This window comes from Salvelinus fontinalis, chromosome 33 (genome assembly GCF_029448725.1).
Source record: "Salvelinus fontinalis isolate EN_2023a chromosome 33, ASM2944872v1, whole genome shotgun sequence".
NCBI lineage: Eukaryota > Metazoa > Chordata > Actinopteri > Salmoniformes > Salmonidae > Salvelinus > Salvelinus fontinalis.
The window spans coordinates 39,594,871-39,609,018 of record NC_074697.1 but is presented as its reverse complement, the minus strand read 5'-3'; the positions used below and the strand labels follow the sequence as shown (position 1 = coordinate 39,609,018).

General features: G+C 42.8%; 1 protein-coding gene across 3 annotated transcripts; it reads right to left on the bottom strand.

Moving 5' to 3' along the window:
• Positions 1-2,802: 2,802 nt before the first annotated feature.
• LOC129832244 (homeobox protein meis3-like) lies at positions 2,803-12,711 on the bottom strand. 3 transcript variants are annotated; one of them, XM_055896171.1, is made up of 13 exons: positions 12,312-12,711; positions 11,832-11,930; positions 7,897-8,036; positions 7,469-7,643; positions 7,207-7,257; positions 6,966-7,016; positions 6,595-6,744; positions 6,261-6,369; positions 5,823-5,968; positions 5,072-5,148; positions 4,685-4,743; positions 4,428-4,514; positions 2,803-4,168 (listed from the first exon to the last, which is right to left on the bottom strand). In XM_055896171.1, exons 2-13 carry the CDS (start codon positions 11,841-11,843, stop codon positions 3,978-3,980), a joined length of 1,248 nt encoding a protein of 415 aa, XP_055752146.1. In that variant the 5' UTR covers positions 11,844-11,930; positions 12,312-12,711; the 3' UTR covers positions 2,803-3,977. The 3 variants fall into 3 exon arrangements, with proteins under 3 accessions (XP_055752146.1, XP_055752147.1, XP_055752149.1); XM_055896172.1 differs by having other exon boundaries at positions 12,318-12,711; XM_055896174.1 differs by having other exon boundaries at positions 12,346-12,711.
• Between the last annotated feature and the right edge of the window lie 1,437 nt (positions 12,712-14,148).

Below are 14,148 nucleotides of genomic sequence, written 5' to 3'. Positions count from 1 at the left end.
CTGGCATTCTGCCTGCTTTTCGATCTTTTAACCAGGTCTAAGAAACATCTGGGCCCTTCATCAGCCCAGTCAAACCTGATGAGAGACTGATGGAGGAACAGTGGCTGAGACTTTACCTACTACACACACATACATACATGATCACGTGATATATTATGCATACATGGGACTATATTACACATTCAGTCCAGCCGTGAATTTGATATATGGCGGGGACGAGCACACAGATGGCAGACGCCTGAGGCTTTTAAAATTAGGACTTCGCTAGCTAGCTGCAGCTAAACATAGAGGCCGTCCTGATGCAGAGTGAGAGAAAGAGAGAGGGGAGAGGGAGAGAGAAAAAGATGGTCACACAAAGATACCCACTCGCACACATACTCACACACACAAAGTACGTACACATCCAAGCACAAGGCAACGCCAGAACAATAGACAGTCACACACACATTCTGGAAAAACATGAATATTCACACTAAACAGTATATCACAAACACTTGTTCCTCACACTAAATGTATACCAGTGTGCCTGGTGTGTGTTCTCCCCTCCCCCTTGATTGACAGGCATCTAACAAGCAGCTGTTCTAATGGGCCTGGCAGCCTCTCCTAATAGTGATAAATAGATGAGAGACATTTGTGAATCAGGACCAAACACTTTCAATCAATTATTCACGACATTACTCCAGTTTATGCATCATCAGGCTGCTACACATCCTGGCTGTTCCCAGGCTAGAAACTGTATTTGAACTCTGTGGTAAACGACAGTAGGAGCTACCAACTCTAGTTTTCCCCTCTCTGGCTGACAGATCAAATGGTTCCTTTCTACATCGTCCTGCATGATTTTTAATGAAGGCTTGTGAAAGCGAGCAGAGCATCGACGTTGGATCCTGACCTGTCTGCTCTGACTATGGTCGTTCCATTTGGGACAGCACGTCACCGAGCTGTTCTGTCTGTCACTGTCTCTCTGGCCCCCACTCTTATTTTGTTTGTCCCTTTTGTCCTATTCTGCTCTTTCACTCGTTGTCACAAACCGCTTCCCCCTGTTGAGGCTTTGTAGTCGGACACTTTTCCTCTAGCTTTCTCTCACTCTTTCTTTCTCTCCCTCTCCTCCCCCCTGTGTGCAGCTCTCTCCCCCTTGTCTGAACTCTGACAGGTGTGTAATTGAATGATTAATGACCACCAGAGGCCCTCCTCCGCACACACACACACAAACACACTTGCGCGCGCACACACATTCCGCATTCCGCTTAAAAACAAACCACACACACAGACATCTAAACAAAATGGAGATTTTTCCTCTTTTCGTGCACCTTTTCATTCATTCAGACCTATTAGCTATAGCATTGATACATATACAGTATGCATATTTTTATTAAAACACACTCAAATACAGAGTTGCTCATATAGGAAGCAATATTGTTTAGCCATTGTATTTCTGTAACACAAATAATCTGTAACACATGTCTGCCAATATCCTGCTGGGATTCATTATATTTGTACAATGTTCTCACAAATATTGAATACATCTGGTTTACATTAAGGTTAAGTTACTGTTATATTTACAATATAAATATATATTTTTTAAAGCTGTATTCCCCCAAAATGTGTGTTTATAATATTTTCTCCTGTTCTAGCCTTCCAGTTCCTCCAGTTTTGGGTTATTTCATTATTAAGATAGACTTAGTTGCCATAATGACTTCACACTATATGCTTCCCTCACTGAGCTCTGTGGCTGTGCACACTGTTCTCTCTCCCTTCTCTTTCCCAGTATTGGCACATTTATGCAATGCAATTTCCACTAGCTAATGGATTTTGTGTTTGTGTGAGGCTACGGACTCTAGCTATCAAAAGCAATCATAAAGTGAAAACAGTATGAATAGCATCTCACTCCTGCTGTCTGTCTGTTTGTTGTTGGCTCTGAGATCTCCGTCAGACCATCATACAGTCACTTATGTTCTCTATGGGACTATGGTGTTTAAATAATAATTGTAAGTGCTTTTCCAGCTCCAAAGTCACTTGACCTAGTCAAGATAATAAGCAAGAGGAACACGTTCATAAATGAACTCATGCATATGTTCAGGAAGCTCGATGTAAACAATGGACCTGCAGTGCAACAAATTATGAACCAACTGTGTGTGTCCACGTATTGGGGACAAAATTTATAGCTGGGACATGAGTGACAAGATGGACAAGGCATATGAGTGTGTGGACAGGAAAATATGTGGTGGGACTTGGAGTCAGCCCTGAGGGTCATAAAGCCAGGCCATTTCCTGTTGACCCTTGTATGAACTCTGACCCCTGCTGCAGGCTGCATCTATCACAGGACAGGGGTGAGGTGGGGATTGAATGGATGGCCGGGTGGACGAGGAGGGTTTAGGCCAGGCCAAATGCTGTTTGAATTGTGTTTGACATTTAATGAGTAATCACTTTGGCTTGGATTTGAACCTTGTTGCACATGGCCCTGCAGATGGGAGGAGGTATAAAGTGAATGAGGAAGGAATGTGGAAAGACAGAGTGAAAATGAGGAGTAAAAAATTAACAAAGAGCTAAACTAAGGGAGAGAGGTCAGGGAAGATGCTAGGCTAGAAAAATAAGAAAAGAAGGGGGTACAAAACTGCAGCATACATCAATTGAAAATGAGTCAATTAGCATATAGTAATGACATGTGATTGCACCAGGAAGAAAATATTAATATTTTCAAGATGACCTAATACTGATTTGTGTATTTCATCACCGTGTTGACACTTTTTACATCTGACAGCGAATAATTGGAGGGCAAACTCAAAGAAAAAGTCATTTACACACTTTTACAAAAGAAAGGTTTTAATACTATAAGCAAAATCATAACTGTAACATCGTTATCATTAATTATTGTCATCAACATTTGGAAATAAATTATTTTATCAGAGACCCATAAGGGACTGAGGAAGATGCAGCATGTGTAAAGTCCTTTGGCTGTCCTCCTCAAAAACAACAGCAGACAACATGGACTGTGAAATGGTATGACAGGATCGTGTGTGTGTTCACTGTTTGGCTTATGATGTGGATCCCACAGTAAACCCTACTATTCATGTCTGACAGGATTTTAAGGAGGTAAGTGATCAACTCATTCCAACGTATTTAAACAAACCAAGGTACGTCCTTGAACAAATTGAGAGAGACAAATTGAGCTCATTCATAGTGTACAAGAATCATGCAGAGTGATGCCCTGGAAGATCACTGTTCACAGGACTTCTGTCAGGTCCCACCTCTCTGACACATATAAATACAAAAATAGATCTAAAAAAAGTCAAATGAAATACGGTGGGTGTGTGTGACAGTTGTCGGTGTGGGAAGACTGGGTGTGGCCTGGGGCGTGGAGGAGAGAGGTTAGAGTGTATCGCTGGCGTTCTGTCCAATCACAACGCTTCAAACCTGGGCTGTGTGAGGTCATAAGAGTTATGGAGGTTAAGGTGACCCAGGCAGATTGGGAGCTGTGTGTCTGACCTGTGTCCTTCCGTCTTTCCGTTTGGTTGGCCAGTAGGCCAGGTGGGAGAGAGAGGCAAGTTGGCTGGTCAGTGGTCCATGTGGGGTGTTCCTCTATGCTCCTAGAGAGGGCGCTATCTTGGGAGTCAGACAGCTCACTGTCACCACAGAGTATGTAGAGAGAGAAGGGGCTGAGGACGCTCGCCTCTTCCACTCTGAAGTGGGTTTGGCTCACACTCAAGGGCTCAGTGTGGTGTGTGTCTTTGTCTACGTCTGAGATGGAATATAAGTATGTTATTGATGGTATAAGAGGGGCCAGCGGTGGTATGTTAAGGGAAGTGTATGCATGTTGCAGACAATGGCTTGAGTGACTGTGGAAGTTAGTGTCTTACGGCGGGAATGTAAACATTTGGACTGCGCCATGCTGTCGTAGTTAGCGTGTGGCGGGTGTGTGAGCCCCCATCTCCCCCATGATGGCCCCTCTCTCCCCTCTCCTTCACACCCTTCCTTCTCAGTTAGTGGGCGTGTATGTCCAGGCCCTGGCCTATGAGGGGATCTGCGGGGTGGGGGTGGGGCGGCGGGTGCAGCAGCATGGCGGGGTGGGGGCCGGGGTAGGGGTGCAGGGACGGGCCGGCGTGGGGGTAGCCAGACTGGGACAGCAGGGCCCCGGGGTACTCTCCGGGAAGAGACGGCATCCCCTGAAGACCTGTGGAGGGGGAGAGAGCGAGAGAGAGAGTCATTTATATTAGGAGGTACTGTACAACAACATACCACCGAACGTGTCCACCAAATGATTGGTAAAAACACTAGGGTCATGTTCAGTCTGGCACACCATAGCAAAACCTTTTCAAATGGAAAAGAGCATTTCTTATTGGAGTTCTGGTAGTGCCTCCCTGCTTCAGTCCGTTTTCTTCTCTTTGTTGCCTAATGAACATGACCCAGTCGTCCTTATCTCTGTCTCTTACCTGCTGCCCTGAGACCCAGGTGGGCTTGGCCGTCCAGTCCGTAGCCCCCCAGTGCTGCTCCCTCTGGGCTGTAAGGACCACCTTGACCTGGTCAACCAAACACACACCCACATTATTCACCTAACCTGAATGTCCATAGCGATCAGCTACACACATATGCATTCAAAATACACACCTATAGCATCAATACAACTTAGGAATTTATAGATACGTCAGTAACAATACATTAGAGGAGGGAATACAGTGGTAATTATTACCTGAGCGATTTGACTGGTCAATCATGGGCTGTACTATTCTCCGTCTTGCATTGATAAACCTGGAGAGGAAGGAGGAGATATGAAAAAGAGGGAGAATAGGAGCAGAGAACACAAAGAGGAGGAGAATGGAATGGAAGGAGAGTCAGTTAATGGAGAAAAGGGCTAACTCTGGGAATATTAACCTTTCACTTTTACAACCACTTAACCCCTTCATGGTTCACCGTCAATCCACATTAGGACAGAGGGAGTATGGATCTCTGGGTGATAATGGATTGATCAGTATTGATGGGGTCAGCGGAGGTCATGCTAAGGTCCGGGCGACAAGGGGCACAGTACAGTAGTAAAACACAGAGCTGATCATTGGTTATTGATCAAGGGGGTACTGACCAGTTGTTGACCTGCAGAATGGTCAGGCCTGTGTCCTGTGCCAGCTGCTTCTTCTGCTCCTCTGAGGGGTATGGGTGCTGGGAAGGGACATTCAGAAAAAGGGCGTTATGTATTTGCCAAACTGGTTGAGATTCAGCAAGAGCATGTCTAGCCTTTGCTTTTGGCATAGATTATCATTGCATAAAATCATCAAATGTATCATTTTGGCTCACACATACACCACACATACACCAGACACAAATGGCTCCACAAGTATCTATGTAGAATTAAAAACCCAAAGCATGTCAATAAGGGAGTTCTTCAACCATTAGATGAATACTAATGACTGACATTACATCTCAATTAATCTCTCTCTCTCTTTCTGTCTCTGTCTCTCTCTCTCTCTCTCCCTCTCTCTCTCTCTCCCCCTCTCCCTCTCTCTCTCTCTCACTCTCACTCACTCACACTCACACAGAGTCATAATTAATGAGAATGACTTCAGAGTTTTTCCAATATAACTGCTAATTATCAGAATGACTTCAATTCACCATAAATTGTTCTCTCTCTGTTCAGAACTATTCAATATTGAACCTCTTATTCACACATTATCTCTGTCATTTCATTCCATTTTCAACTTATTTTTTTGCATTGTGTGAACGATATCCCCTTCCTCCTCTCCCTCGTTCCTCTCCTCTCGGCTCCCCTCTGCTTTTCTCTGCTTCTATCTGTCATTCTTCTCTCACTATTCTTTCTACTGTCTCTCTTTTCTCACCGATAAATGCTGGAAGAGCCATGCCCTCATGATGTTGGTTGCCAGTTTGGGGAAAATGCCCCTCTTCTTGTTGTTCCTTCTGTCTCGGTCCGTATCGTCCTCCTCGCCCGTACTGGGGGAGGCCACGCCCCCATCCAAACCATCCCCTGCCAGAGGACAATAGAGATATGGCATTAGCACAGTGTGTGTGTGTGTGTGTGTGTGTGTGTGTGTGTGTGTGTGTGTGTGTGTGTGTGTGTGTGTGTGTGTGTGTGTGTGTGTGTGTGTGTGTGTGTGTGTGTGTGTGTGTGTGTGTGTGTGTGTGTGTGTGCGTGCGTTAACATGTCCAATTGATGTCAGGTTTATTTGTGTATGTCGATTATGTTGTTAGCATGAGTGTTTGAAAAGACAAGTGTGTGTTTGTGCAGGCGTGTGTATGAGTTAGTGTGTTAGTGGTACCCGTATCGCTGCAGTTGTCTGTGCTGTGTGAAGGCAGGCCACAAGACATGCCAGGGGTCCCTAGCGGAGTGGACGCACAGTCATCTGGATCCCGCAACCACGACTGATTCTACAGAGAGCGCGGGAAGGACAGAGAGAGAAACATATTGAGATGAACAGGAACATGAAGACGGTCCGCACTCAGTATTTGTAGTCAAAGAAAGCAACATTTATTCCCTCTTTAGGGACAGGTGTTTTGCCTGACAGGGCTTCATCAGTGTCTTTTTCAGAGACATATTGAGAGAGAGATATAGTGTGAAATCTGCTAGCCAATCGTCATTCAAGTGTCACCTACCTGCTCTGACAGACTAGTGCAGGAGCCAGTGAAATCCTCCACGTCAGACTTGGACCCGCCCTCCCTGTCATCCAGAATCAGGTCTGTGGGCATCTTGCCTTTCAGGCAGGTGATGTAGCGATTGCAGAAGTTATCACACAGGTCATGAACCTGGAGAATAGAAGACGAGGAAGAGGGAGAAGAGGTGGTGTCAGGAAATAGTATAGCATTGTGTGGTTTAGGTGTGTGACGGCTGATCATATCTGGTTTGCCTGCAGTCAGCAGTCACTAGTCTGAATCATAAAGGGTAAGAGGGGAGAGAAACAGAAAGAGAAACAGAGACAGAGACAGAGAGCGAGAGAGACATATTTTAGATGAGTGAAGAAGCACACCTTTTCCAGCTCCAACAAGTGGAAACGTAGTACCTGGATGGCCTGGATCATCTGAGGAGAAGAACAGATTGGTAGCTATGAACACAAGTTATTCCATATTGTAGCCTATAATATTACTATGACTGAAAAACATGCATATGAGTTATCCTTAATCGATTTCTAAATTACTGTGTGACGCTACATGTACGCTATAAGCATTTGGTTATTTCTCTGTTAAAGTATACACATGTTATTTTCATACCAGGTTGTCCAGTTCAGGATTTGTAGAAAAAATGGGCTTCTCTGAGCGAATCTGAATTACAAAAGGAAAGAAAGATGGATAATGGTTGGAGCTCGGAGCTTACGATTTTCCCTGTACCCTGTAATTACACCTGCAACCCTGTACATGTGACTATTAAACTTCTAATCTAAAAACTAATCTAATCATGAATCCTTGTCACTATGATACATCCCACATACAGTACACAGCTGTTCTCTGATTGGCTCGTAGAGATGTAACTCACCTGTTTGGCGAAGGCTGCGATGTCATCGTTGAAGGAGTCTGAGGAGCATACATCACTGTGATTGGTCAGGCCTTGGAGGTGGGGAGGGACTGAGTGGGATGTGACATCCCGCGGTGAGCAGGTGGCCAGCTCACACTTCTCAAACACCAGGGCCAGCAATGGAAACAGGGGATGACTGTGCACACAGAACACACACAGAGTTAACATGGGCACACACACACACACACACACACACACACATATTCTCTCTCGCTGTCCTCACACACATGCATGTACACAATACACACACACACACACACACATCCCAGCAAATGTATATAGGCACAGAGCACACTGATAGTAAATATACATGCATACTGTTAGAATGAAAAAGAAATCTAACAAACACACACACACAAACTGCAGTGAAATAGTTATTTTCTGCTCACCCATAGATCTGGTCCCTGTGGTGTTTGAGGGAATCTGGGACAGTGTGGCCATAGTGAGGGGGGTGCAGTGACCTCATGGCCTCTCCATACCCCCCCACGGGCATGCCCTCTGACCCTGAGTAGTGCACCAGGTCTTCATACTGAGGAACAAGGGGGAGAGACATAACATATTGAACATGTGCGTTGGGGTGTATTTTAATCATCTGCATTTAGTTGTGGAGAGAAGTGGAGAAAGCAAGTGTGTGTGTGTGTGTGTGTGTGTGTGTGTGTGTGTGTGTGTGTGTGTGTGTGTGTGTGTGTGTGTGTGTGTGTGTGTGTGTGTGTGTGTGTGTGTGTGAGCAAGAATGAAAGAAAGAGAGAGAGAGAGAAATTAGGAGATGAGGCCCCCTGTGAATATGGAAGCAGATCACTTCGAGCTGTAGCTAATTTTCTGACTAGAGGCTTCTTGCTGAGCAGTTTTTCAGGGGGAAAAGAGACATCCACACTGGGACAATTGACATGAGATAAACAAACACACACAGATTCATACATAAACATGAGCTTATGCTCTCTATCTCTCACACACTCTGTCAGTCTCATATCTCTCTCTCAACCTCACAGAGCTGATGTGTGTTAAACTGCAGCTGACTTCAGTCTCCAAGGCTTTTCTCCTGTCATCAAAAGCCAGCGGTTTTCTCCTGGATTAAAGTATGGCCAATCATAGTCCCATATGGCTGCGTGATCACAGCGTGCACCTGCTCTGCGGTTTTGTCGGGCCACCTTTTGTTTCATGGATACTCGCTATTAACACAATCACCAATATCAGATTCCGCGCCTTTCTTTACACGAGCTCTCCGATTACAGTGCGACTGTAGCCGCTGTGCGTCAACGGATCAAAGCATTGAAATCAACATGACGAATTCTTCAAATGGTCCCAAAAGGCATGAGGCTGAGCTTCAAATGTGAGAAACACTTACAATGTTCATACGATTAGAATTAACTGCAATCCTCATATTTATCATGATAGCTCAAAGAGAGAGCTTCGTTTTCTATACGTATATAGGCATAAGCGATATCATTTAATTTTCTCGGCAACTAAATTGAACATGTTTTTTTTTACCACGTAGGCTATTACACATATTAGAAATATATTAATGCTGACAATTAACCACAGACCAGTGGATGGATACATAGCATGCGCATCCTTCATATTTCGTTCTTGCAGTTGTTTTACTTAATAAATCAGATAGAAGAAACTATTCAAAGTATTGTTTGAACTTGCAATGTGCAACATATTCAATACATACAAATCACTTTCCACCAGATTGCCTGTTGGCAAAAACAAAGTTTGCAAACATTCGCCTTTAGCCTGTATTTCCAAAGCCATTCAACGGTTTCATTATTCTCAAGTTGAAAATATGTTTTTGTCCAACATTTTCTCAGACAAATGCAATATATTTTATTCGATATGTTCAAAATAAAAAGCAACAATGGGTAGGCCTACGTAAATGTACATTTGTATCCTACGTTGTCCCAACATCCCGCTTATTCCAATGAAAAGTGATAGAGTTTGTGACAATAGTTTTCTATTTAGTATACATGTAGGCCTAATACACGTAGGTAGTCTATGCAAAAACAGAAAGCTCTACAGGTTTCCAAACGGATCTATTTTCTTTCGGTTGAAGGTAGCCTAAAAGCAATATGCTCGAATGACAGGCAAGTGCCACCAATTGTAAACAGTGGGATAAACTGTATATTTTACAGGACATGGGACAACATATATAATTTATCAAATTCACTTCCCTTTGGTGCATATAACCAGAATTAGGCTAATTATGGATAATTGACTGATACACTTTCTTGACCTGGTTTCAGTGAACTAAAGTTGCCTATGTCTGAATTGTAATCAAATCTGACAAATAAAGTACCTGTTTTGTTGACTTTAATTAGGGTAAATTACGAAATTCTTAACAGGATTAGAATAATATAACGAAAATCAAATGTAAAATGTCAATGAAAAGCGACTGCGTAATTGTCATCTGTAGGCCTAATTACAGTACACGGAAAAATCCTATCCTGAAAAGCTACTTTGATAAGCACGACCCGAAGCTGTTGACACCAAGGCTATATGACATATCAAAATGTCTTTCCTCACTCAACTGCAAGCCGAACGTGTTATTACAGCACAGATAAGAAATGGCCTAAATGTCATCTGACCTATTACCTTTTTTCCGTTTTAATTAAACATCAAGACAGATACAGAAAAGAGCAACAGTTCATTGCATGGGAGTTTGACAAGTTACTCTAAAATGTGGTATATATTCAGCAGGTTATTGGTGTGTGTGTGTGTGATACAATGTCATGAGTAGCCTACTATGGCAATTATCTTTAGGAATAGGAAAGAGTAGCACAGTGCACATAGCAACGGGATCCGCGAGCCGCCGACACACTATAGCAAAAGAGTTGACCTACTTAGCGACTTGGTCTGCCTCACCTGTCTCTCTTTTTCCTCGACCTACTCTTTTTTCCTCGACCTACTCACTACACCTCATACTGTATATGGACATATCATGTCTTTCCACTTTCACAACCACTTTTATTAGTCCAATAATCGACTATTAATTCCAGCAGGAAACACACCATCTCAGTTTAAATAGACTGTATTTCAAATATTACACTATACATATTGAAACCCAGATAAACGTTTATGGTTATCAAGAGAGAGTTTTTACACCCTATATAAGAGCTATATAGTCCATAAGACTCCTGAACATCTAGTCAAATGGCCACCCAGACTATTTGCATTGCCCCCCCCCCCCCCCCCCCCCCCTTTTACACCGCTGCTACTCTGTTGTTATCATCTATACATAGTCACTTTAATAACTCTACCTACATGTACATATTATCTTAACTAACCCGTGCCCCGCACATTGACACTGTACCGGTACCCCCCTGTGTATAGTCTCGTTATTGTTATTTAACTGCTGCTCTTTAATTGTTACTTTTATTTCTTATTCTTACTATTCTTTTTTTTAACGGCATTGTTGGTTAGGGGCTCGTAAGTATGCATTTCACTGTAAGGGGAAATGTACCTGTTGTATTCGGCGCATGTGCCTCATACAATTTGATTTGATTTGATGATTTGTTTATAGTGCTAAAGCCCTTGTAAAACAATGGAAATAGTATCATTCTGACAGTTGTTCACTTATACGTGACCCTATATTGAAATATAAAGAAAAGTTAAGAGCTAATTTATAAGCAAGATAATATATGAAATGTATAGGACACTATGTAGACTATATGAAATGTATAGGACACTATGTACACTATATGAAATGTATAGGACACTATGTAGACTATATGAAATGTATAGGACAGTATGTAGACTATATGAAATGTATAGGACAGTATGTAGACTATATGAAATGTATAGGACAGTATGTAGACTATATGAAATGTATAGGACACTATGTACACTATATGAAATGTATAGGACAGTATGTAGACTATATGAAATGTATAGGACAGTATGTAGACTATATGAAATGTCTAGGCTATTTCCACATTTCAAACTAGGCTACTTGACATTATATCAACACGACCCTAATTATTTAGGTCAGGTCAGTCTATTTAGGAATATTTAGAGCATGCACAATTATGTCAATAAGGTTATTCCTTAATACCTTGATGTGAACTCCTTGACATATTGCTGCTGCCTTCATTGGCCCTTTATAGCTGGGAGCTGTGGCCTACGCGAGGGAGGACAGGGAGAGAGGCTAGACAGGCAGCGAGGGGCGCTACGTCAACGCGTAAGGACCGAGCAAAGAGGCACAATTCTACATAATAACCAAACTAGCAAGATTATTAACTGGAGAGAATGATACAGACTACCGTGATAGTACAAATGATGAGTGAGTGTAAAGGATGCAGTAGAATAGAGTAAACAGCCATCCTACCCTCTTATCCATGCGACACGGAAGCCAATCCTACTCCGGGAAGGATGAGACCAGACCCGCTGTCCAGCGCAGGCGTCCTGCCTCCTGTATCCAGATGATCTGATGAAAATAATGCGCTCTTTAATAAACTAATAGAGGTGGAATTATAACAGTTGAAGCATCAAACACTTAAATCTCATAATTATTTACAAGGCGGTTGGTTAGAAAAAATGATCCGGAGTGTAGACCATAATTAGGCTACACCAATAGCCTAGGCTACTATGGGCTACAATAGGCTACATATATTTCCGAAGTAAATCGAATCGTTACTTTTATTGCAAGCAAGCAGCTTTATGATCCAAACTTAGAGGTCCACGACCATAAAAGCGATGTGTATTTAATATATATCACTAATAAGAATACATCAACCATTAGGCTGTTACATGCAGGCATCATACAATACACTATTTTAGAAAAATATGATTCCATCAAATATCCCACCGAAACCTAGATTTGACGTATAGGCTATAGTCACTCTCAGGCTGTGCTCGAGATATCCTGCATGGGCTTCGGTTTCGAGAGCGTTGTGGAAGGTCCGCACGTTATGTTTTTGGGTCCGGCTCGCAGATGCTTGGCGAGGAGAAACAGCGTCCTTTTTGGCCGTTCTCGCTGTCCATGGACTGTCGCGGCAGGCTGGAAAATGTCACAGCGACTTGAGGGATGTTGCTTTAAACATTGAGAGGGGCAGAGACTATGTGGGGAGAGATGGTGGTCGGGAGTTGTTTGGGGGGTCAAAACACGACGGGGTCTCTCACCCCCACCTTCTTTTCACACACACTCGCGCATTACAAACGCAGGATCCCCTCGTTTATTCCAATGGCACGCACTACACTCACGTAGCATGCATTAGCACAGTTTATTCGCTCCCGTTCACGGTTGCTGAGCCATGACAAGATAATGTCTGATAACTCGAAGATTTGAAGTCGAACACAGCTTTTTCTTCATATTCCATAATCTGCAGGATAGTGCGCGCATTTATTAATGAGCACCATACAACCGTTATTGGTATTGGAAATAATGTTAATATTGTTTCCAACACTTGCCTCAAACATCTGGGTATCCCAACTCTCAGTAACTGCATTTGTTGTTTTTGGTAGCATGTCAAATTAAGTAAAATTCACATAAAATGCTGATGATTCTTTCTGATAGGCTATTGACATGTTGGTTATTGGCCGCACAATTCAGATACATTTCTGTATAGCCACGTTCATTCAACAACCCTGGAACAACCCACCACAGTGCATTTTGGTAACATATACAGTAAGTAATTATAGAAGAGGCTATTAAATGTCTCATACATTGGTTCTACGCAAGATATCATATAGTTTTACGCATGATAACATTATTTTAGGATGGCAAATCAGGTCATAAATAATTTTCAATAGGGAAGGCCTATGACAATACATTTATTGGCTGATAATGACTATAATAGTGTTTTTTTGTTGACTTAATGTAATAAAACCTTTCTTATATGTGTTATTGTTTTAACCATCGAGGACCACTTTTGGAAACAAGCGTTTTAATTAATACTTTCAAGTGATATCCTCTGGGTCCACATTGTACATGTTATTGTATATGTCTGTTACCCAAAATAAATTCAATTAAATTCTCCATTAAACTGCCCAAATGTCCCCACTTTGCTTGTAACAGCTGGCCATTTTATTGATCTGAAGACGTGTAAAAACCAGGCTACCTTTCGTCTCATTCTAACTAGAGGGAAAACTTTCACAGCTCCGTGGACCTCGTCTTGTGTTGTAAATTACTCTTAAGTAACATAATAATTATTCAAAACGGTTCTCTTTCGACTCTCACGCGGCGAGGAACCAACAGGAGGCCGAACTTCAATCGGCAGCGCGGTTGCGGCCACATGGGCCGGGGCAAGTCTTCACCGCGGGCGGCGTCGGGCGTGATTTGGTGTGCAACCAGCGAGCGCCGTAACATCAACGAACCTGTGGCCTTTAACACGGCGGGAGGTTAATTCCTATGACGATGATCATAGCCTTTAGACCCCTCTAACATCGAATCCATAGCAGCAATGAAAAATGTGAACGGACAGGAAAATAGACGGTCTAATAGGATATTTCTAATTGATTAACAGGGATACATCCAGTTGCAGTCCTATTCTGATTGTTTAATGTTTGGCTTTTTTCTTTATTTTTTCTTTATGACCTTATCTTTGTCGGTCCAACGTCCAAGCCATTATTGTGCAAGATCCAAACATCTTGATGAGGTTGCTGGTGTTGTAGGGATGCACCACTATCCTTCGGGAAGCACACCC

Excerpts from the sequence above, each read along its gene's own strand:
- LOC129832244 (XM_055896171.1), bottom strand. Across the intron at positions 7,258-7,468 it reads TCGCAGCCTTCGCCAAACAG|ATTCGCTCAGAGAAGCCCAT; the intron begins GTGAGTTACATC and ends TTTGTAATTCAG. Across the intron at positions 7,017-7,206 it reads ATCCTGAACTGGACAACCTG|ATGATCCAGGCCATCCAGGT; the intron begins GTATGAAAATAA and ends TCTTCTCCTCAG.